Below are 20,510 nucleotides of genomic sequence, written 5' to 3' on the forward strand. Positions count from 1 at the left end.
ACTTCCCTTTGTACTCTACTTTTTTCAAAGACAGAATCCCCTGATAAATTGATTGGTAAGAAGAAAACTCTCTTAGGATTCTGAATCAGATCAGAAGTGTTAACAAACTTCCTAATGTCTCAATATACACTCCCATATGTAATAACCATTCCTTTTTTACCATCTCAGATGGATGGGGTGTTTGCTGTCTGGAGGGACAGGGGTATTGCGACCCTTGGAGATTTATATATTGATAAAAAGTTTGCATCATTTAATCAGTTGAAAACAAATTTTAACATCCCTAACTCCCACTTCTTTCATTATCGCCAAGTTAGGCATTATGTCAAAGACAGAATTCGAAATTTTGAAAACAGGCCAGAGAGTTGCCCATTCTATGACCTCCTGCAGCTTCCTCCGGACTCCAAACATCTGATATCTCGCTTTGTGTGTCTGTTTACCACCTGTGTATCTACTAACCATCTGAAGGAAGCCTGGTCCACTGAGCTGAATCTTGAAGTGTCTGACGGCATTTGGAATGAAGGTTTGACTAGAATCCAAACTTGCTCAATCAATGTCAGATATAAACTGATCCAATTCAAAGTCATCCTTAGACTCCACTATTCAAAGACCAAACTACACAAAATTTACCCACCCGTTTCTCCACTGTGGGACAGATGCAAAGTTGAAGAAGGTTCTCTCGCGTGTCTTTTCTGGCTCTGTCCTCACTTATACAAATGTTGGTGTGAAATATTCCAGTGGTTCTCCAGAGTCTATGAAAGGGACATTCCTCCTGATCCAGAGCTGGCACTCTTTGGATGCTCAGAGTTTGCTTTAAGCTATACACCTGGGGAACAATCGGCATTGATGGTTGGCATGGTAGCTGCCAGGAAAATGATCCTAACAGATTGGAAATCCCCTACGCCCCCCTGCTTTCAGAAATGGCTCAATGAAATGATCATAGTCATACAGATGGAGAGAATACGCTTCCATAAATCTAAAGTGCCCAATAGATTCCTGAGCATATGGGGTCCATTCATTGACTATCTAAAAGAAAAATATTTTTTAATTAGTCTGTAATGATGCAACCCGGTACTCTCTACGTTTTATCTGTACTCTTGTACTACCTGTGTGATTTCTTGAAAGCTGCTGTGAACCAAGTTATATTATTATATATGTTATTATATATGTTGTATTATATATTACTATATATGTCTGGCAGCTCTTTTTTCCTCTTTTTTGTTGTTTTTGTTTTTTGTGTTATTTTTTTGTTTTATCTTGTGTGTCTTGAATATAAAACCGAAAAACTGAAAATAGAATATTAAAAAACAAACAAGTTTTTGTGATTGTCACCAAGTCAACATTCTAACCAGTAATATGCATCGTCCAATCAAATCACATCCCTCCCTCTGTTTTGCCCTACCGAATATTCTGTTTTACTTGGAAATACTTAATATTACAGAAGCGAGATATGCTCTGAATGACTGTCTTTTACCATCTCCCTCCATCCTTCCTCCTCTATCTCTTCCTTCTGCAGGCTACTCTGAGGACGGCGGTGCTCAGAGGGGCGAGGTCATCCCAGAACACGAGTTCGCTGAGGGACCCGTCTGTCTAGATGACGAGAACGAGTTCCCACCAGTCGGCAACCTCAGTAACTGATCCCCCCCCCCCCGCTTCAGGAAACCAATCAGATTGGCTTGTTTAGATGTGGGAGGAGGGACAAAAATCTTCCAAAACGGGCCCAGAGAGGAGGATGTGCTACCTTTGCTGGACTCGGGTTCTGTGTCTCCCTTTCTACGTCCCTCTACTTTCAAAAGAAACAAAGAACTCTGTAAGGAAGTGGAAAAGCCACTGTCCTTTTGAAAACCAGGCAGAACCTCCTCAGCTCTTACCCAGGTAAGCCCTGTGAACCAGTGAGGCTCATACCAGTTCAAATTTACCTGTCTTTGGAGATACAGGGTCCCTCCACCCATCCACTGTCCAACAGAGCTGTAACCCCCTTGTGTCAATTAACAGACAGCAGTCCTGCCATAGACAACCGTGTTCCCCTTCTCTTCACAGAATGCCAAACTTTTCCTTTATAAATCTGTACCTTCAGTTCTACACTTACTGCTGTTGGATTGTGAGTGATAATATTACACAACATGTTACAGTAGCAGCAAGCAGATAAGCACATGACGAGTCCAGAACACATTTTCCCAGAATGCAGTTGGACACAGCAGGTCCTCTTCACAACTCGAGCTGTAGTCCGCTTGACCACTTACTGGCCGGGTTTGTGGGCGGACTAGCCACCTGCTGTCGTGTACAGCTACCTGGTTTAATACAGATGCAGGTTGTGATCCAGGAGACTTTCTATGGCTGGCCTAAGAGATTTGTCCAAGTATTGTGGAAAGGACAAAAAACGTCCCAGAGCTTTCTAAAGACAAGGACAGAGGGAACTTTATCAACGGGCATTATGTGTAGAGCTCCTCTTTCATGTGGTTGTGGTGATGGTGATGTGCTATTAATGAAGAGGAGGACGAGGAGGAGGAGGAAGTTGAAGATTGAGAAGTTACAGGGAAAAAAACCCAATGTAGCAGAGAAGTGGACGTCCGGATGAGCCCCGTGTAGGACGTGCTGAATGTTCAGCTTGACAAGGCTCGCCGAAGAGTCCTGGAGCTGGACTTAATGTTTAGATCTTCACAAGGCAAACAGGATTTTATTTGTATTTCCAAATATATGCTAAACGTAGAAAGACAGCAAATGAAACGTCAGCTATTTGACTCTGATGAGGAAGTTACGAGTTCTTCAATTTCAGTGACGCAATTTTGTCCCGTTCTTTAACAACATTCAATCCGTTAACTTGTAAAGCGTAATCGTTTGTACTCAGAAGCTTGATGTAGTAAATATTCTTTTGGAATATGACCAAGTATTACACAGTACTGCTTAGGCCCACGGTACTTAAATAAAGGTTGCTGAGGACTTTTGTGGCTGTATAATTTCTCCATATCACCACAGGTTTCTTTAGGGTGCATGAACGTGTTAATAACGTTGGCGTGGTTGGCCACACGGTGGCGCTGTGCAGCCTTGTGTGTGTGTGCGGCGCTGCTGCTGTAAACCCAGACAGTTCGGGGGCCCGTTCACACGGTGTTGTTGCGTTACCCGAACGGCGTTCCGGGGGCCCGAACACGCGAGCGTTTGAAACCGGGTTCCAGAGTGAGAACAGGACTCCAGCGTCGCCGTGTAAACCAGCAAGACCGGGTCCACTTGGCACGTGCGCGTTCCGTTTTCAGTAAAACGGCCATGCGCCAGTAAGAAGACAACGTTAACAACGGCCTGTAACAGGGGTGGGCAACGTGGTCCCGAGGGGTCCGCTGTGGGTGCAGGTCTTGGTTCCAACCAAGCACTCACACACCCGAGTCTATCAGTCAACCAGTGGTCTTTGCTGAGGACCCTGATTTGTAGACTCCGGTGTGTAACACAGACCTGCACCCACACCGGACCCCTCTGGACCACGTTGCCCACCCCTGGCTCATCACGCAGGCCGAGCTCATTAATATTCGTCCGTCCGTGCCATGATTGGTTGAGCGTGAACCGGATCCCAGTGAACTGGATCACTCGGACCAGCAACTGCACCTCAGCGTCCATCCAGACAACATTGGTGTCGAGCGACACCCGCCATCGTGCTGGTTTACTCGCCGCTCGGAGAAGAAGGCGTTTGTGCGCATGTCTGAATGTTCCCATTCAGCCAGGTCGTCATGGTTAGCCAAAGGAATTGGATTTGTGCGCATGCGCGTCGAGTCAACGTGTCTTTATTGCGCCTTCCAGGGGGAAACGCGTTTTCAGCCGGTGTAGTAAAACTCTCACACAAAAGCAAACCACACTACCGCCCCGAGGCCGAGCTGACAACACGGCACAGCGGGCAAGGACAACCGGCGGAGCGGCGTATTGGGGTGCACCGGAAGCGCTCCCTACTACGATGTTACACCGCCACCTACTGGCCTGGCACGCTTACTACAGCGTTTCCGGTCGTTTCTTGAGGCTCCGTGTGAACGCGGAAGTCTCTTGAGACGCGAAGGAGAAACGTGTCCGTGTTTAGCAGGGCGGAGGTCGCGTAAGCGTGGGGTCAGATGGTCCTGTTATGACTAATGTCAAATCTATATGAGGAAAGTGTACAGTACTGGGAATTTGGCGAGAGGGTAGTACTACTAGACCATGTACAAATACTACAATGACAGTCACTGGGCAAGTTTAAACAATATTGAGATATATCGCAACGTCTGCCTCCATATTAAGTAAAACTACCACGTTTAGGAATCGTCACATTGAACTGTGTGGTGATGTAAAGAATCATATCAGACCAAAAGTGGTTTCCAAATAAAACTCCCTCAGATATTTCTCATCTCATTCTGTGAGAAGTTTTAGATCACGGATTCCCATTCTCATTCTCTTAGATGGGGAAATTGTGCTTGACAATATGACGGTATGTGAACGTCATCCTGGTGTAATGCATCTGAAAGACGACAAGTGAAAATACTGACGGACTCGGGCCCTTTATTTCCCAGTCACCAACATGTGCTCAGGGGGGCGAGGACAGCTCATTCAGTCTAGATGTTGAAAGATCATCCCAGATGTTGTCATCCTCTCTTCGGCAGCTTGTATTTCATCTTCTGACTCCGTCCGCGGTGTCTGCTGGCAGGATGCCGTGGCCCTGACCTCTGTTCATTATCAATGACCGAGTGGTGCCGGGAATCTAGGAACGGCCCTCCTACTGTGTGTTTATAACGTGACTCATGATGTCTCATAATGTGACCCGCTGTTGGACTCACTGGATAAAAGCTCCACCCCAACAGTACAAACCGTAAGACAGGACACATGTCAAATCCCCGAGAATTAAGACAGGACTTAGAACCGCGTCCACGTTTCCCTGTTTTAGTCCAGACAAGATGAATCGTTCCCTTGAGTTCTTAACCCGATCCAGGGGAAAGTGTTCAGCTTGGGCGGTCCGGGTAGCGTGGTGTTCTGTTCTGTTGCCCACCAACACGGGGGTCGCCATTTCGATTCCCCGTGTTACCTCCGGCTTGGTCGGGCGTCCCTACAGACACAACTGGCCGTGTCTGTGGGTGGGAAGCCGGATGTGGGTATGTGTCCTGGTTGCTGCACTAGCGCCTCCTCTGGTCGGTCAGGGCACCTGTTCAGGGGGGAGGGGGAACTGGGGGGAATAGCATGATCCTCCCATGTGCTACGTCCCCCTGGTGAAACTCCTCACTGTCAGGTGAAAAGAAACGGCTGGTGACTCCACATGTATGGGAGGAGGCATGTGGTAGTCTGCAGCCCTCCCCAGACCAGCAGAGGGGGTGGAGCAGAGACCGGGACGGCTCAGCAGAGGGGGTGGAGCAGAGACCGGGACGGCTCAGCAGAGGGGGTGGAGCAGAGACCGGGACGGCTCGGAAGAGGGGGTGGAGCAGAGACCGGGACGGCTCAGCAGAGGGGGTGGAGCAGAGACCGGGACGGCTCAGCAGAGGGGGTGGAGCAGAGACCGGGACGGCTCAGCAGAGGGGGTGGAGCAGAGACCGGGACGGCTCGGAAGAGGGGGTGGAGCAGAGACCGGGACGGCTCGGAAGAGGGGGTGGAGCAGAGACCGGGACGGCTCGGAAGAGGGGGGTAACTGGCCAAGTACAATTGGGGAGGAAAAGGAGGGTGGGGAAACAGGTGTTGAGCTTGAAGACATGTGAGGAGGACATGTCGGGGGACTTGTGAGTCTCGCTGCTCGTTCGTGAAAAGGGAAGGCGTGTGTCAGAGACCCTCGGGTGGTCAACACTGAGAAGAGAGAGCACACGGGTGTCACAAAACAAGACGTCAGTTAACAGAAAACGGACGCAGCTCAACGCTCAGGCAGCAGGAAATTATGTGCAGAAACGCGTTTCCTGAGTTCAAGACTGCAACGGTGAGACAAGTTGTGCTCGTTTTTTCCAACATGGGATAGTTTTGGCCTGCAGGGGGCGTTATGGTGAATCCCAGTAATACCGGTCATCTCCACCAACACCGGGTCCGTACAGCAGACGGTTTCAAACTTCAGAGTAAAGAAATGCTCAGACGTGACGTGACAAATTACTACAAAATACAGGAAGTTCTCTTTAAGCACGCGGTGACTCAGCGGGCGGAGAACCTCATCACTCAGACCGGGTCTGTTCTCAGCAGGCGGAGAACCTCATCACTCAGACCGGGTCTGTTCTCAGCGGGCGGAGAACCTCATCACGCAGACCGGGTCTGTTCTCAGCGGGCGGAGAACCTCATCACTCAGACCGGGTCTGTTCTCAGCGGGCGGAGAACCTCATCACGCAGACCGGGTCTGTTCTCAGCAGGCGGAGAACCTCATCACGCAGACCGGGTCTGTTCTCAGCGGGCGGAGAACCTCATCACTCAGACCGGGTCTGTTCTCAGCGGGCGGAGAACCTCATCACGCAGACCGGGTCTGTTCTCAGCAGGCGGAGAACCTCATCACTCAGACCGGGTCTGTTCTCAGCGGGCGGAGAACCTCATCACGCAGACCGGGTCTGTTCTCAGCGGGCGGAGAACCTCATCACGCAGACCGGGTCTGTTCTCAGCGGGCAGAGAACCTCATCACTCAGACCGGGTCTGTTCTCAGCGGGCGGAGAACCTCATCACTCAGACCGGGTCTGTTCTCAGCGGGCGGAGAACCTCATCACGCAGACCGGGTCTGTTCTCAGCGGGCGGAGAACCTCATCACTCAGACCGGGTCTGTTCTCATGTCACATGTCTCATGTATCATGTCACAGATGTTCTACTCAGATGTTCTGTTTGTTTGCACTCGTCCAGTCGTGTTTGTCCTCTGAACCGTCAACGTCCAGGAAACAAACTACACACGACTAATCGAGCCCAGTGTGTGTGTGTGTGTGTGTGTGTGTGTGTGTGTGTGTGTGTGTGTGTCCGTCCTCATATCGCAGCGGCAGGCGGCATGCTGCGGGTCACAACAGGGCACTGCCGACTGGTCTGTGGTGTAGTCTGCAGTGGACACGGATCGGTCGGTGGCGATGTCCCACAGCACTCTGTCCCTCACCACGCTGACCCGCTGCAGAGCCGCCTGGTACTCCTCGGCGGCGGTCTCCAGCGGCGTCTTCTCCCCCTCGTCACGCTCCAGGTCAAATATCAGCGGTGGGTCGTGAAGCTCTGCTCTTCCTGTTCCTCCTCCGCACGCCACCGCCGCACCTGAGGTCAACACAGGTCACATGACACTAGGGCTGTGTACTGGAGAGATCTGGCGGTACGAGACGTATCTCGACACACGGGTCACATTCAATATGTCGCCATATATTGTGATGTCATAGGCCTGTGTTCTTCGTGTTCACGCTACTTCCTGTCTCAGTTCATGTTGTCGGGTTGGAGTGGAAGAGTCAAATGGCTGAAGACAGATTACAACACTGTTGTCTAGCGGTCGTGGGGTTACACACAACACAACGTGTTTGTCACCAACCTTTACATGTAAACAATTAAAACTCCATACAGCGGTTTGAGAATCGATACAGTATCACAAAAGATAATATCGCCATACTCGAGTGTATCGATTCTTTCTTACAGCCCTACATTACACCCATCCTACATTACACCCGTCCTACCATCCTACATTACACCCGTCCTACATTACACCCATCCTACCATCCTGCATTACACCCGTCCTACCGTCCTACATTACACCCATCCTACCATCCTGCATTACACCCGTCCTACATTACACCCATCCTACCGTCCTACATTACACCCGTCCTACCGTCCTACATTACACCCATCCTACCATCCTGCATTACACCCATCCTACCATCCTACATTACACCCGTCCTACCATCCTACATTACACCCGTCCTACATTACACCCGTCATACCATCCTACATTACACCCGTCCTACATTACACCCGTCATACCATCCTACATTACACCCGTCCTACATTACACCCATCCTACCATCCTACATTACACCCGTCCTACATTACACCCATCCTACCATCCTACATTACACCCGTCCTACCGTCCTACATTACACCCGTCCTACCATCCTACATTACACCCATCCTACATTACACCCGTCCTACCATCCTACATTGCACCCGTCCTACCGTCCTACATTACACCCGTCCTACATTACACCCATCCTACCATCCTACATTACACCCGTCCTACCATCCTACATTACACCCGTCCTACCATCCTACATTACACCCATCCTACATTACACCCGTCCTACCATCCTACATTGCACCCGTCCTACCGTCCTACATTACACCCGTCCTACCATCCTACATTACACCCATCCTACCATCCTACATTACACCCGTCCTACCATCCTACATTACACCCGTCCTACATTACACCCGTCCTACCATCCTACATTACACCCATCCTACCATCCTGCATTACACCCGTCCTACCATCCTACATTACACCCATCCTACCATCCTGCATTACACCCGTCCTACCATCCTACATTACACCCGTCCTACCATCCTACATTACACCCGTCCTACATTACACCCATCCTACCATCCTACATTACACCCGTCCTACATTACACCCATCCTACCATCCTGCATTACACCCGTCCTACCATCCTACATTACACCCGTCCTACATTACACCCATCCTACCATCCTACATTACACCCGTCCTACCATCCTACATTACACCCGTCCTACATTACACCCGTCCTACCATCCTACATTACACCCGTCCTACATTACACCCATCCTACCATCCTGCATTACACCCGTCCTACATTACACCCGTCCTACCATCCTACATTACACCCGTCCTACATTACACCCATCCTACCATCCTACATTACACCCATCCTACCATCCTACATTACACCCGTCCTACCATCCTACATTACACCCGTCCTACATTACACCCATCCTACCATCCTTCATTACACCCGTCCTACCATCCTACATTACACCCGTCCTACATTACACCCATCCTACCATCCTGCATTACACCCGTCCTACATTACACCCGTCCTACCATCCTACATTACACCCGTCCTACTGTCCTACATTACACCCGTCCTACATTACACCCATCCTACCATCCTACATTACACCCGTCCTACCATCCTACATTACACCCGTCCTACCATCTTACATTACACCCATCCTACATTACACCCATCCTACCATCCTGCATTACACCCGTCCTACATTACAACCGTCCTACCATCCTACATTGCACCCTTTCCTACATTACACCCGTCCTACGTTACACCCGTCCTACCGTCTTACATTACACCTTCCTACATTACACCCGTCCTACATTACACCCGTCCTACATTACACTCATCCTACCATCCTACCTTACACCCGCCCTACCGTCCTACATTACACCCGTCCTACGTTATACCCGTCATACCATCCTACATTACACCCATCCTACATTACACCCATCCTACCATCCTACATTACACCCGTCTGTCCGTCCTACATTACACCCATCCTACATTACACCTGTGCTACATTATACCCGTCCAATCCGACTCTGTTCCAGATATTGGCCACTCATTCTCACACATCCCGCCCACTTTTCTCAACTTGCTGAGTGATTCACAGGTCTCGCGTCTGCCTCGTCAACGGTTCTCTCCCGGTTGGAGAAACAAGCGGAACGAACAGTGACGTTGTAGGCGGGACCACAGTTGTTGATGTCATCAATCAGAGTCGTGGCCAGAGAGCTCCCAATAACCAAAATGGTGACGCTGTGGATGAAAAAGACGCTGCTACTGAAGCTGTTTGAAATCGTGTAGGTCTTTTGTCTCTTCCTCACTGATGTCCCAGTCTGTGTTTGCTGTTCGGCTATGTCTTCATATTGCCTGAAGTTTCTAGAATCCGCAAAAATGTTCCTTAATATTCGACACATTAACACCTGGTCTATTTGGACGATTTACTCCCATATCGCTGAGCTGTTTCTACAGCGTCAAAGAAGGTTGACTCAGGTCATCTGGACACAACGTTTGCTGACACATACGTTTCATCATCATCATCATCATACGTTTCATTACCAGGTGCCCCCACCCTTATAAACAATACAGTGACTGCAGGTGCCCCCACCCTTATAAACAATACAGTGACTGCAGGTGTCCCCACCCTTATAAACAATACAGTGACTGCAGGTGTCCCCACCCTTATAAACAATACAGTGACTGCAGGTGTCCCACCCTTATAACCAATACAGTCACTGCAGGTGTCTCCACCCTTATAAACAATACAGTGACTGTAGGTGTCCCCACCCTTATAAACAATACAGTGACTGCAGGTGTCCCCACCCTTATAAACAATACAGTGACTGCAGGTACCCCACCCTTATAAACAATACAGTGACTGCAGGTGTCCCCACCCTTATAAACAATACAGTGACTGCAGGTGTCCCCACCCTTATAACCAATACAGTGACTGCAGGTGTCCTCACCCCTTATAAACAATACAGTGACTGCAGGTACCCCCACCCTTATAAACAATACAGTAACTGCAGGTGTCCCCACCCATTTAAACAATACAGTGACTGCAGGTGTCCCCACCCTTATAAACAATACAGTGACTGCAGGTACCCCCACCCTTATAAACAGTACAGTGACTGCAGGTGTCCCCACCCTTATAAACAATACAGTGACTGCAGGTACCCCCACCCTTATAAACAGTACAGTGACTGCAGGTGTCCCCACCCTTATAAACAATACAGTGACTGCAGGTACCCCACCCTTATAAACAGTACAGTGACTGCAGGTGTCCCCACCCTTATAAACAATACAGTGACTGCAGGTGTCCCCACCCATTTAAACAATACAGTGACTGCAGGTACCCCACCCTTATAAACAATACAGTGACATAACGACCCAAACCAACGACCAGTTTCATATGCAGATATAATGTGAGCATTAGCTAGAGTTACAACGGCCATGTGTACTATTCACAGAGGATTGGGGAATAGTTGTAATCACAGCATTGTGTAAGATGGCGACACATGTACTCTTACCCCCCCCCCCCCGCCCCGGTTCAGGGATGGTCGTTCCCTCTTAACATAGATGGCCTCTTTGACTTCCCGTTCAAACCAGCGTTCCTCCCTATCAAGGATGTGCACATCCTCATCCCTGAAAGAGTGGCCACTGGCCTGTAGATGGTGTAGACTGTGGAGTCCTGGTCTGTAGATGGTGTAGACTGTGGAGTCCTGGTCTGTAGATAGTGTAGACTGTGGAGTCCTGGTCTGTAGATAGTGTAGACTGTGGAGTCCTGGTCTGTAGATGGTGTAGACTGTGGAGTCCTGGTCTGTAGATGGTGTAGACTGTGGAGTCCTGGTCTGTAGATGGTGTAGACTGTGGAGTCCTGGTCTGTAGATAGTGTAGACTGTGGACTCCTGGTCTGTAGATGGTGTAGACTGTGGAGTCCTGGTCTGTAGATAGTGTAGACTGTGGAGTCCTGGTCTGTAGATAGTGTAGACTGTGGACTCCTGGCCTGTAGATTGTGTAGACCGTGGAGTCCTGGTCTGTAGATGGTGTAGACTGTGGACTCCTGGCCTGTAGATGGTGTAGACCGTGGAGTCCTGGTCTGACGTGTTAGCTCTCCTGTGTTGTGCCGTCCTCTTCACCAGAGTCTACTTGGTTTCCGTGATGTACAAGTCAGGACAATCCTCCTGGCACTTAACAGCTACACTATATTGCTCTGTTTGGTGCCGGGGGACCTGAGCCTTGGGGTGGACCAACTTCTGGTGCAGTTTGTTTTGGGGTTTGAAAGCAACTGAGATGTGGTGTTTAGAAACTACGCGTCTCAACTGTTCCAACACTCCCGCCACATACAGAATCACCACTGGTTTACACTTAGACAGCTGTTGTCCTTCTCCTCTCTTCGATCAGCTGGTGCAGTTTGGAGTCTTCCTGGCTTTGCAAATGCCCAGTTAGGATAACCACACTTAACCAGGGCCTGTTTAATGTGGGACTTCTCCTCTTCCCAAAAAACACGCTGCACCAGAAGTTGGTCCACCCCAACGATCGGGTTCCCCAGCACAATCAGAGCAATATAGTGCAGCTGTTAAGTGCCAGGAGGATTACCCTGACCTGTACGTCGGGGAAACCAAACAGACGCTGGCCAAGAGGATGACACAACACAGGAGAGCTAACATGTCAGATCAGGACTCCACAGTTTACACCATCTACAGGCCAGGACTCCACAGTCTACACCATCTACAGACCAGGACTCCACAGTCTACACCATCTACAGACCAGTGGCCACTCTTTCAGGGATGAGGATGTGCACATCCTTGATAGGGAGGAACGCTGGTTTGAACGGGAAGTCAAAGAGGCCATCTATGTTAAGAGGGAATGACCATCCCTGAACCAGGGGGGGGGGGGCTAAGAGTACATCTGTCACCATCTTACACAATGCTGTGATTACACCTATTCCCCAATCCTCTGTGAATAGTACACATGGCCACTGTAACTCTAGTTAATGGTCACATCCTGATTTGCATATGAAACTGGTCATTGGTTTGGGTCGTTTGTCACTGTATTGTTTATAAGGGTGGGGACACCTGCAGTCACTGTATTGTTTATAAGGGTGGGGACACCTGCAGTCACTGTATTGTTTATAAGGGTGGGGTACCTGCAGTCACTGTATTGTTTAAATGGGTGGGGACACCTGCAGTCACTGTATTGGTTATAAGGGTGGGGTACCTGCAGTCACTGTATTGTTTGTAAGGGTGGGGTACCTGCAGTCACTGTATTGTTTATAAGGGTGGGGGTACCTGCAGTCACTGTATTGTTTATAAGGGTGGGGCCACCTGCAGTCACTGTATTGTTTATAAGGGTGGGACACCTGCAGTCACTGTATTGTTTGTAAGGGGTGGGGACACCTGCAGTCACTGTATTGTTTATAAGGGTGGGGACACCTGCAGTCACTGTATTGTTTATAAGGGTGGGGCACCTGCAGTCACTGTATTGTTTATAAGGGTGGGGACACCTGCAGTCACTGTATTGTTTATAAGGGTGGGGTACCTGCAGTCACTGTATTGTTTATAAGGGTGGGGACACCTGCAGTCACTGTATTGTTTATAAGGGTGGGGACACCTGCAGTCACTGTATTGGTTATAAGGGTGGGGGTACCTGCAGTCACTGTATTGTTTATAAGAATGGGGGTACCTGCAGTCACTGTATTGTTTATAAGAATGGGGACACCTGCAGTCACTGTATTGGTTATAAGGGTGGGGGTACCTGCAGTCACTGTATTGTTTATAAGAATGGGGGTACCTGCAGTCACTGTATTGTTTATAAGAATGGGGACACCTGCAGTCACTGTATTGTTTATAAGAATGGGGGTACCTGCAGTCACTGTATTGTTTATAAGGGTGGGACACCTGCAGTCACTGTATTGTTTATAAGGGTGGGACACCTGCAGTCACTGTATTGTTTGTAAGGGTGGGGCACCTGCAGTCACTGTATTGTTTATAAGGGTGGGGGTACCTGCAGTCACTGTATTGTTTATAAGGGTGGGGCACCTGCAGTCACTGTATTGTTTATAAGGGTGGGGGTACCTGCAGTCACTGTATTGTTTATAAGGGTGGGACACCTGCAGTCACTGTATTGTTTGTAAGGGTGGGACACCTGCAGTCACTGTATTGTTTGTAAGGGTGGGGCACCTGCAGTCACTGTATTGTTTATAAGGGTGGGGGTACCTGCAGTCACTGTATTGTTTATAAGGGTGGGGCACCTGCAGTCACTGTATTGTTTATAAGGGTGGGACACCTGCAGTCACTGTATTGTTTATAAGGGTGGGGACACCTGCAGTCACTGTATTGGTTATAAGGGTGGGGTACCTGCAGTCACTGTATTGTTTATAAGAATGGGGACACCTGCAGTCACTGTATTGTTTATAAGAATGGGGGTACCTGCAGTCACTGTATTGTTTATAAGGGTGGGACACCTGCAGTCACTGTATTGGTTATAAGGGTGGGGTACCTGCAGTCACTGTATTGTTTATAAGAATGGGGACACCTGCAGTCACTGTATTGTTTATAAGGGTGGGGACACCTGCAGTCACTGTATTGTTTATAAGGGTGGGACACCTGCAGTCACTGTATTGTTTGTAAGGGTGGGGCACCTGCAGTCACTGTATTGTTTATAAGGGTGGGGGTACCTGCAGTCACTGTATTGTTTATAAGGGTGGGGCACCTGCAGTCACTGTATTGTTTATAAGGGTGGGACACCTGCAGTCACTGTATTGTTTGTAAGGGTGGGACACCTGCAGTCACTGTATTGTTTGTAAGGGTGGGGCACCTGCAGTCACTGTATTGTTTATAAGGGTGGGGGTACCTGCAGTCACTGTATTGTTTATAAGGGTGGGGCACCTGCAGTCACTGTATTGTTTATAAGGGTGGGACACCTGCAGTCACTGTATTGTTTATAAGGGTGGGACACCTGCAGTCACTGTATTGTTTGTAAGGGTGGGGCACCTGCAGTCACTGTATTGTTTATAAGGGTGGGGGTACCTGCAGTCACTGTATTGTTTATAAGGGTGGGGTACCTGCAGTCACTGTATTGTTTATAAGGGTGGGGACACCTGCAGTCACTGTATTGGTTATAAGGGTGGGGTACCTGCAGTCACTGTATTGTTTGTAAGGGTGGGGTACCTGCAGTCACTGTATTGTTTATAAGGGTGGGGTACTTGCAGTCAGTTGAGACTGAAGAGGACATTTGGATGATGATGATGAAACATATCTGACAATAAACGTTGTGTCCAGATGAACTGATTTAACTTCCTGTGATTTTCTTACCTGGGTTATTGAGCCTCAAGACATTCAGTGTGAATATTAGTCAAAGACAATCCAGGTCAGGGCACATGGGTCAGCAGTCTGTCTGGTCTTGGCAGAAGGTCGGCAGTCCATAACAGACCTAACACTCACATTCAAAGCTACCGAGAACTATCAGTCTGTCATCCATGTGTTTGTGTTGTGGGAGGAACTGAAGAACCCGCTGCTGTGGGACAACACTGATGGACCAGCATGTTGTCCTGATTTACTGATGTTCCCTTCACACCGTCTCTCCTTCACTGCATGCTGCTCTAACTGATCTGAAAAGAATCTAAAGAACCAGGACAGGAATTTTGGATGATGAGGCTCACCTGTGATGTAGAAAGCTTTGTGCTTCCCTGTTCTGACAGCCTGCAGGTCCCCGAACCTGCCTGCAGCGCCACTGTTAGGATGGAGGAGGAACTACAGGTAAAGAAGAAACGACGATTAAAGGATGATTCAGTTTTTTACAACCTGGGTTTTACTTCCATAGTATTTTCCGTCAAACACATATATCACTTCTTATCCCATGTTACTCACCGGCTTCATCCAGTAGGTGCTGGACATGGACCACCGCTGGACTCAGCTTTACAGTGGTGTCTTATGGGACAAGTGAACAGGAGTGTTTAAACAACAGCGCCCCCTAGTGTCTCAGTCAGACTGTGTCCATGACTGTCCGTCATCTATGACCTCTCTATGGTGCTGGCCAGCTAGTTTATGGATGTCACTACTACCTACGGGAAGTACAGGCTGCTACTTCCTGCAGGGTGAACCAGGAAGTAGATCAGCAACGTCATCCACCATTGGTCCTATTGGACACCTCACACCATAACTTTAACTTTAACTTCCAAATACCTGGTTTAGACGACTGGGTTAAACCGGACTTGTTGAAGCATGTCCGATGCTGCAGTTGTCCCATAAGACAATGTTGTAAAGCAGTGGTCCAGAGTCCAGAATCTAATGGAAAAACTACGGAAATCAGACCCAGGTTGTAAATAAACTGAATTATCCTTTAAAGATAATTTTTCACAACAAGGTCAGAGGTGAATGGGATCATCAGCCATCAAGCGTAGAAACCTTTCTAGAGGAAGTCATCTCTCAACACAGGTAAGATATAATCTGAAGATGCAGACTAATCATGGCATCTTTCGGATGAAGCAAGAGTGTTTGCACCTCATGTCCGGTCTGTGCTCCATGCAGGAGAACGTCGGTGGCATCAATCCCATCATACCGTCGGTCGGAGGGAGGCTGCAGCCCTGCCAGAGACAGCAGCGTCTGGAAGATGTCCATACCACTGACAGAGAGGGGAAAAGATGTGAATGGGTTTTTGCGATGCACTGATTTTTCATGTGTTTTGTGGTTGAATGTGTCTGTCTCGTGTATTGATGAGATGTTTTCTCAAGTTTTTTTGCTGCTGCGAAAGCAGCATATCTCTCTCGCTTAAATCAATATTAATAAACATAACCCCAGATGTCTCTCTGACACTGCATCTAAACGTACTAAAAAGCAGCCGTCTGTTGGCTGCTCATCATTCACGGCCCGTAGTCCAGCAGGAGAAACAGGTTCCCATGTGCTCTTTGATTCACCTGACCTACATGTCTTTGGACTGTGGGAGGAAACCGGAGCACCTGGATAAAACCCACGCAGACACAGGGGGGCATGCAAACTCCACACAGAGGACGACCCGGAACGACCCGCCAGGTTGGACTACCCCAGGGCTCGAACCCAGAACCTCCTTCCTTCCTATGAGGTGACCATGCTAACCACTGCGCCGCCGCCACTGCTGTCCTTAACATGTGGTTGTTACATAAATCAGACGGACTTCTGTTGGTACCTGTGATGCTACTGCACACCCTGATCACCTTTGTTGGTGTATTTTCTGTTTAAGACTGAGAGCGGCATACCAACCGATAAGAGAAAAATAATAACCGACTCGATCTGTAGAACAAAGTCATCAGGGACCTGTCGACACCCAACTTAGCCAGCTTCCTCACACAAAGAGGTGCTGCTGGCTTGTTTTGCATAGCAAATTGGTATGACAATCACACTTCAGCTTGTTATCAGCTATAGTGCCCACGTACTGGTATGACTCAACACGTTCAACCTCCTGACCAGTAACCTTAGTGCTGACCGAGTTGGAGGGATTACGTCTAAAGTCAGTACACATGTCTTTGCTCTTGGTCACATTTCATTCCACAAAGGCTCCCTGACACCATTTGGAGAGATAGTCTATGACAGGACCATGGGACATTTCATGCTCCTTCACCCTGTCATCTGCAATTCTCACAATGTGATGACTTTTCAACCCACTGCGGCAGTCATTATTGTACAGGACATATAGCAGAGGACAGAGGACACACTCATTACTGTACAGGACGTATAGGAAAGGAGAGAGAGGACACAGTCATTACTGTACAGGACGTATAGGAGAGGAGAGAGGACACACTCATTACTGTACAGGACATATAGGAGAGAAGAGAGGACACAGTCATTACTGTACAGGACATATAGGAGAGAAGAGAGGACAGTCATTACTGTACAGGACATATAGGAGAGAAGAGAGGACACAGTCATTACTGTACAGGACATATAGGAGAGGAGAGAGGACACACTCATTACTGTACAGGACATATAGGAGAGAAGAGAGGACACAGTCATTACTGTACAGGACATATAGGAGAGAAGAGAGGACAGTCATTACTGTAAAGGACGTATAGGAGAGGAGAGAGGACACACTCATTACTGTACAGGACATATAGGAGAGGAGAGAGAAGACAGTCATTACTGTACAGGACATATAGGAGAGGAGAGAGAGGACAGTCATTACTGCACAGGACGTATAGAAGAAGAGAGGACAAAGTCATTACTGTACAGGACGTATAGGAGAGGAGAGAGGACACAGTCAGGCAGTATTTATATGATGATACAGAGTAAAACTACTGACGTGACTCAAGGCTACAGGCCAGGCAGTATTTATAGGAAGATACAGAGTAAAACTACTGACGTGACTCAAGGCTACAGGCCAGGCAGTATTTATAGGAAGATACAGAGTAAAACTACTGACGTGACTCAAGGCTACAGGCCAGGCAGTATTTATAGGACGATCCAGAGTAAAACTACTGACGTGACTCAAGGCTACAGCCCAGGCAGTATTTATGGGATGATACAGAGTAAAACTACTGACGTGACTCAAGGCTACAGGCCAGGCAGTATTTATAGGACGATCCAGAGTAAAACTACTGACGTGACTCAAGGCTACAGGCCAGGCAGTATTTATATGATGATACAGAGTAAAACTACTGACGTGACTCAAGGCTACAGGCCAGGCAGTATTTATAGGACGGTACAGAGTAAAACTACTGACGTGACTCAAGGCTACAGGCCAGGCAGTATTTATAGGACGATGCAGAGTAAAACTACTGACGTGACTCAAGGCTACAGGCCAGGCAGTATTTATAGGACGATCCAGAGTAAAACTACTGACGTGACTCAAGGCTACAGGCCAGGCAGTATTTATAGGACGATCCAGAGTAAAACTACTGATGTGACTCAAGGCTACAGCCCAGGCAGTATTTATAGGACGATCCAGAGTAAAACTACTGACGTGACTCAAGGCTACAGGCCAGGCAGTATTTATAGGACGATCCAGAGTAAAACTACTGATGTGACTCAAGGCTACAGGCCAGGCAGTATTTATAGGACGATCCAGAGTAAAACTACTGACGTGACTCAAGGCTACAGGCCAGGCAGTATTTATAGGACGATCCAGAGTAAAACTACTGACGTGACTCAAGGCTACAGGCCAGGCAGTATTTATAGGACGATCCAGAGTAAAACTACTGACGTGACTCAAGGCTACAGCCCAGGCAGTATTTATGGGACGGTACAGAGTAAAACTACTGACGTGACTCAAGGCTACAGGCCAGGCAGTATTTATAGGACGATCCAGAGTAAAACTACTGACGTGACTCAAGGCTACTGCTGAGTCAGACCAGTGCTTTTAAGGCAAGGAGGTAAATACTGATGAGGGCGCTATAGATTAAATACCTGAGCAGGGCAGAGCTGGTGGTGTTTGCAGGAATCGTGCCTGGCCAGTAGGCCAGCGTGGGCACCCGGTGACCCCCCTCCCACGTTGTCCGCTTCGCTGAGCTGCCGCCTGGCAAACCAGGAGAAGACGATGTACATAAAGGAAGGAGGGACTCACAGAGGACGGACACCCCCAAAGCGAATGAGAGGGGTCTTCATTTATATCAGAACACATTTTCATACAACCCCTTCTGTCCTGCGGGGACAGCAGCTCAACGCAGGTCATGACCACAAAGAGCTGGGTGGAGAAACCTGTACCTCTCATGGTCTGCCACCTCCCCTGGTAGGGTCCTGCACTTCCTGCATACTGACACTTCTCCTCCCAGGGACCATTGTCACCTACAAATACAGGACACACACACACACACACACACACACACACACACACACACACACACACACACACACACACACACGGATTTCTTTTTCTTTCTTTTTTTGGCGTTTTCCCCCTTTTCCTCCCCAATTGTATCCGGCCAGTTACCCCACCCTTCCGAGCCGTCCCGGTCTCTGCTCCACCCCCTCTGCTGATCCAGGAGGGCTGCAGACCACCACATGCCTCCTCCCATACATGTGGAGTCACCAGCCGCTTCTTTTCACCTGACAGTGAGGAGTTTCACCAGGGGGACGTAGTGCGTGGGAGGATCACACTATCCCCCCAGTTCCCCCTCCCCCATGAACGGGCGCCCCGACCGACCAGAGGAGGCGCTAGTGCAACGACCAGGACACATACCCACAACATTGTGTGTGACATTCTTGTGTAAGAAGTGGGGTTGTTGTGAAGCGTCTAGTGTGTTGGTGTGGTGTTGTGTGTCTGTCACGTCTCAACTCTCAACCTTCACCGCTGGCTAGCAGGAATGTGAACAGGAGAGCCAAGCATGTAAGTCTCTCCCTGCCAGTACATAGCCTCTCCAATAGCAATCCCTATATAGCGCCTCCTCGTGGCGACACACGGTAACTGGGTACACCTTGGACCCTGGCTGAACTACAAGGGACTCGGAGGAGGTCTGGCCCCTAGACGTGCAGTACGCAAGCCCACCAGTGTGTGGATATTCCCTGATGCCCACGAAGCAGCCCCTAGCTATGGGTTAAATAGTGCCACCTAGTGGATACATCGGGAGTGGAATAGGCTACGGGAGTAAACTCCTACAGAAAATCTATGTCCACAGTGCAGTTGTTTTGTGGTCTTCTTGCCCTTTTGTATGTGTTTTATTGGGAGAGTACTGCTGGCGTTGTGTGTGGCTGCTGCTTCTCCCTCTCGTAGCCCCCTTCCCATCCACCCCTGTATATCTGCCCCCCCCTTCCCATCCACCCCTGTATATCTGCCCCCCCTTCCCATCCACTCCTGTATATCTGCCCCCCCCTTCCCATCCACTCCTGTATGTCTGCCCCCCTTCCCATCCACTCCTGTATGTCTGCCCCCCCCTTCCCATCCACCCCTGTATATCTGCCCCCCCTTCCCATCCACTCCTGTATGTCTGCCCCCCCCTTCCCATCCACTCCTGTATATCTGCCCCCCCCTTCCCATCCACTCCTGTATGTCTGCCCCCCCTTCCCATCCACTCCTGTATATCTGCCCCCCCCTTCCCATCCACCCCTGTATGTCTGCCCTCCCCTTCCCATCCACTCCTGT

General features: G+C 49.1%; 2 protein-coding genes across 4 annotated transcripts in view; one reads left to right on the forward strand and one right to left on the reverse strand.

Moving 5' to 3' along the window:
• The window catches only part of LOC130127461 (WD repeat domain phosphoinositide-interacting protein 1-like), a 60,524-nt gene extending 56,414 nt beyond the window's left edge, over positions 1-4,110 (forward strand). For 2 of the 3 annotated variants that reach the window (XM_056297109.1, XM_056297110.1), the window contains exon 11: positions 1,514-4,110. In XM_056297109.1, coding sequence (XP_056153084.1) covers positions 1,514-1,635 — 122 coding nt within the window. In that variant the 3' untranslated portion in view covers positions 1,636-4,110. The remainder of the gene's footprint in view (positions 1-1,513) is intronic. The other variant, XM_056297108.1, reaches the window with a different exon arrangement.
• Positions 4,111-6,512: 2,402 nt separating this feature from the next.
• Positions 6,513-20,510, reverse strand: part of arsg (arylsulfatase G) — a 31,861-nt gene continuing 17,863 nt past the window's right edge. The window contains exons 7-11 of the mRNA XM_056297246.1: positions 19,136-19,216; positions 18,839-18,947; positions 15,965-16,085; positions 15,124-15,214; positions 6,513-7,185 (exon numbers count right to left, since the gene is read on the reverse strand). Coding sequence (XP_056153221.1) covers positions 6,836-7,185; positions 15,124-15,214; positions 15,965-16,085; positions 18,839-18,947; positions 19,136-19,216 — 752 coding nt within the window. The 3' untranslated portion in view covers positions 6,513-6,835. The remainder of the gene's footprint in view (positions 7,186-15,123; positions 15,215-15,964; positions 16,086-18,838; positions 18,948-19,135; positions 19,217-20,510) is intronic.

The sequence above is a fragment of the Lampris incognitus genome, chromosome 17, assembly GCF_029633865.1.
Source record: "Lampris incognitus isolate fLamInc1 chromosome 17, fLamInc1.hap2, whole genome shotgun sequence".
Classification (NCBI taxonomy): Eukaryota; Metazoa; Chordata; class Actinopteri; order Lampriformes; family Lampridae; genus Lampris; species Lampris incognitus.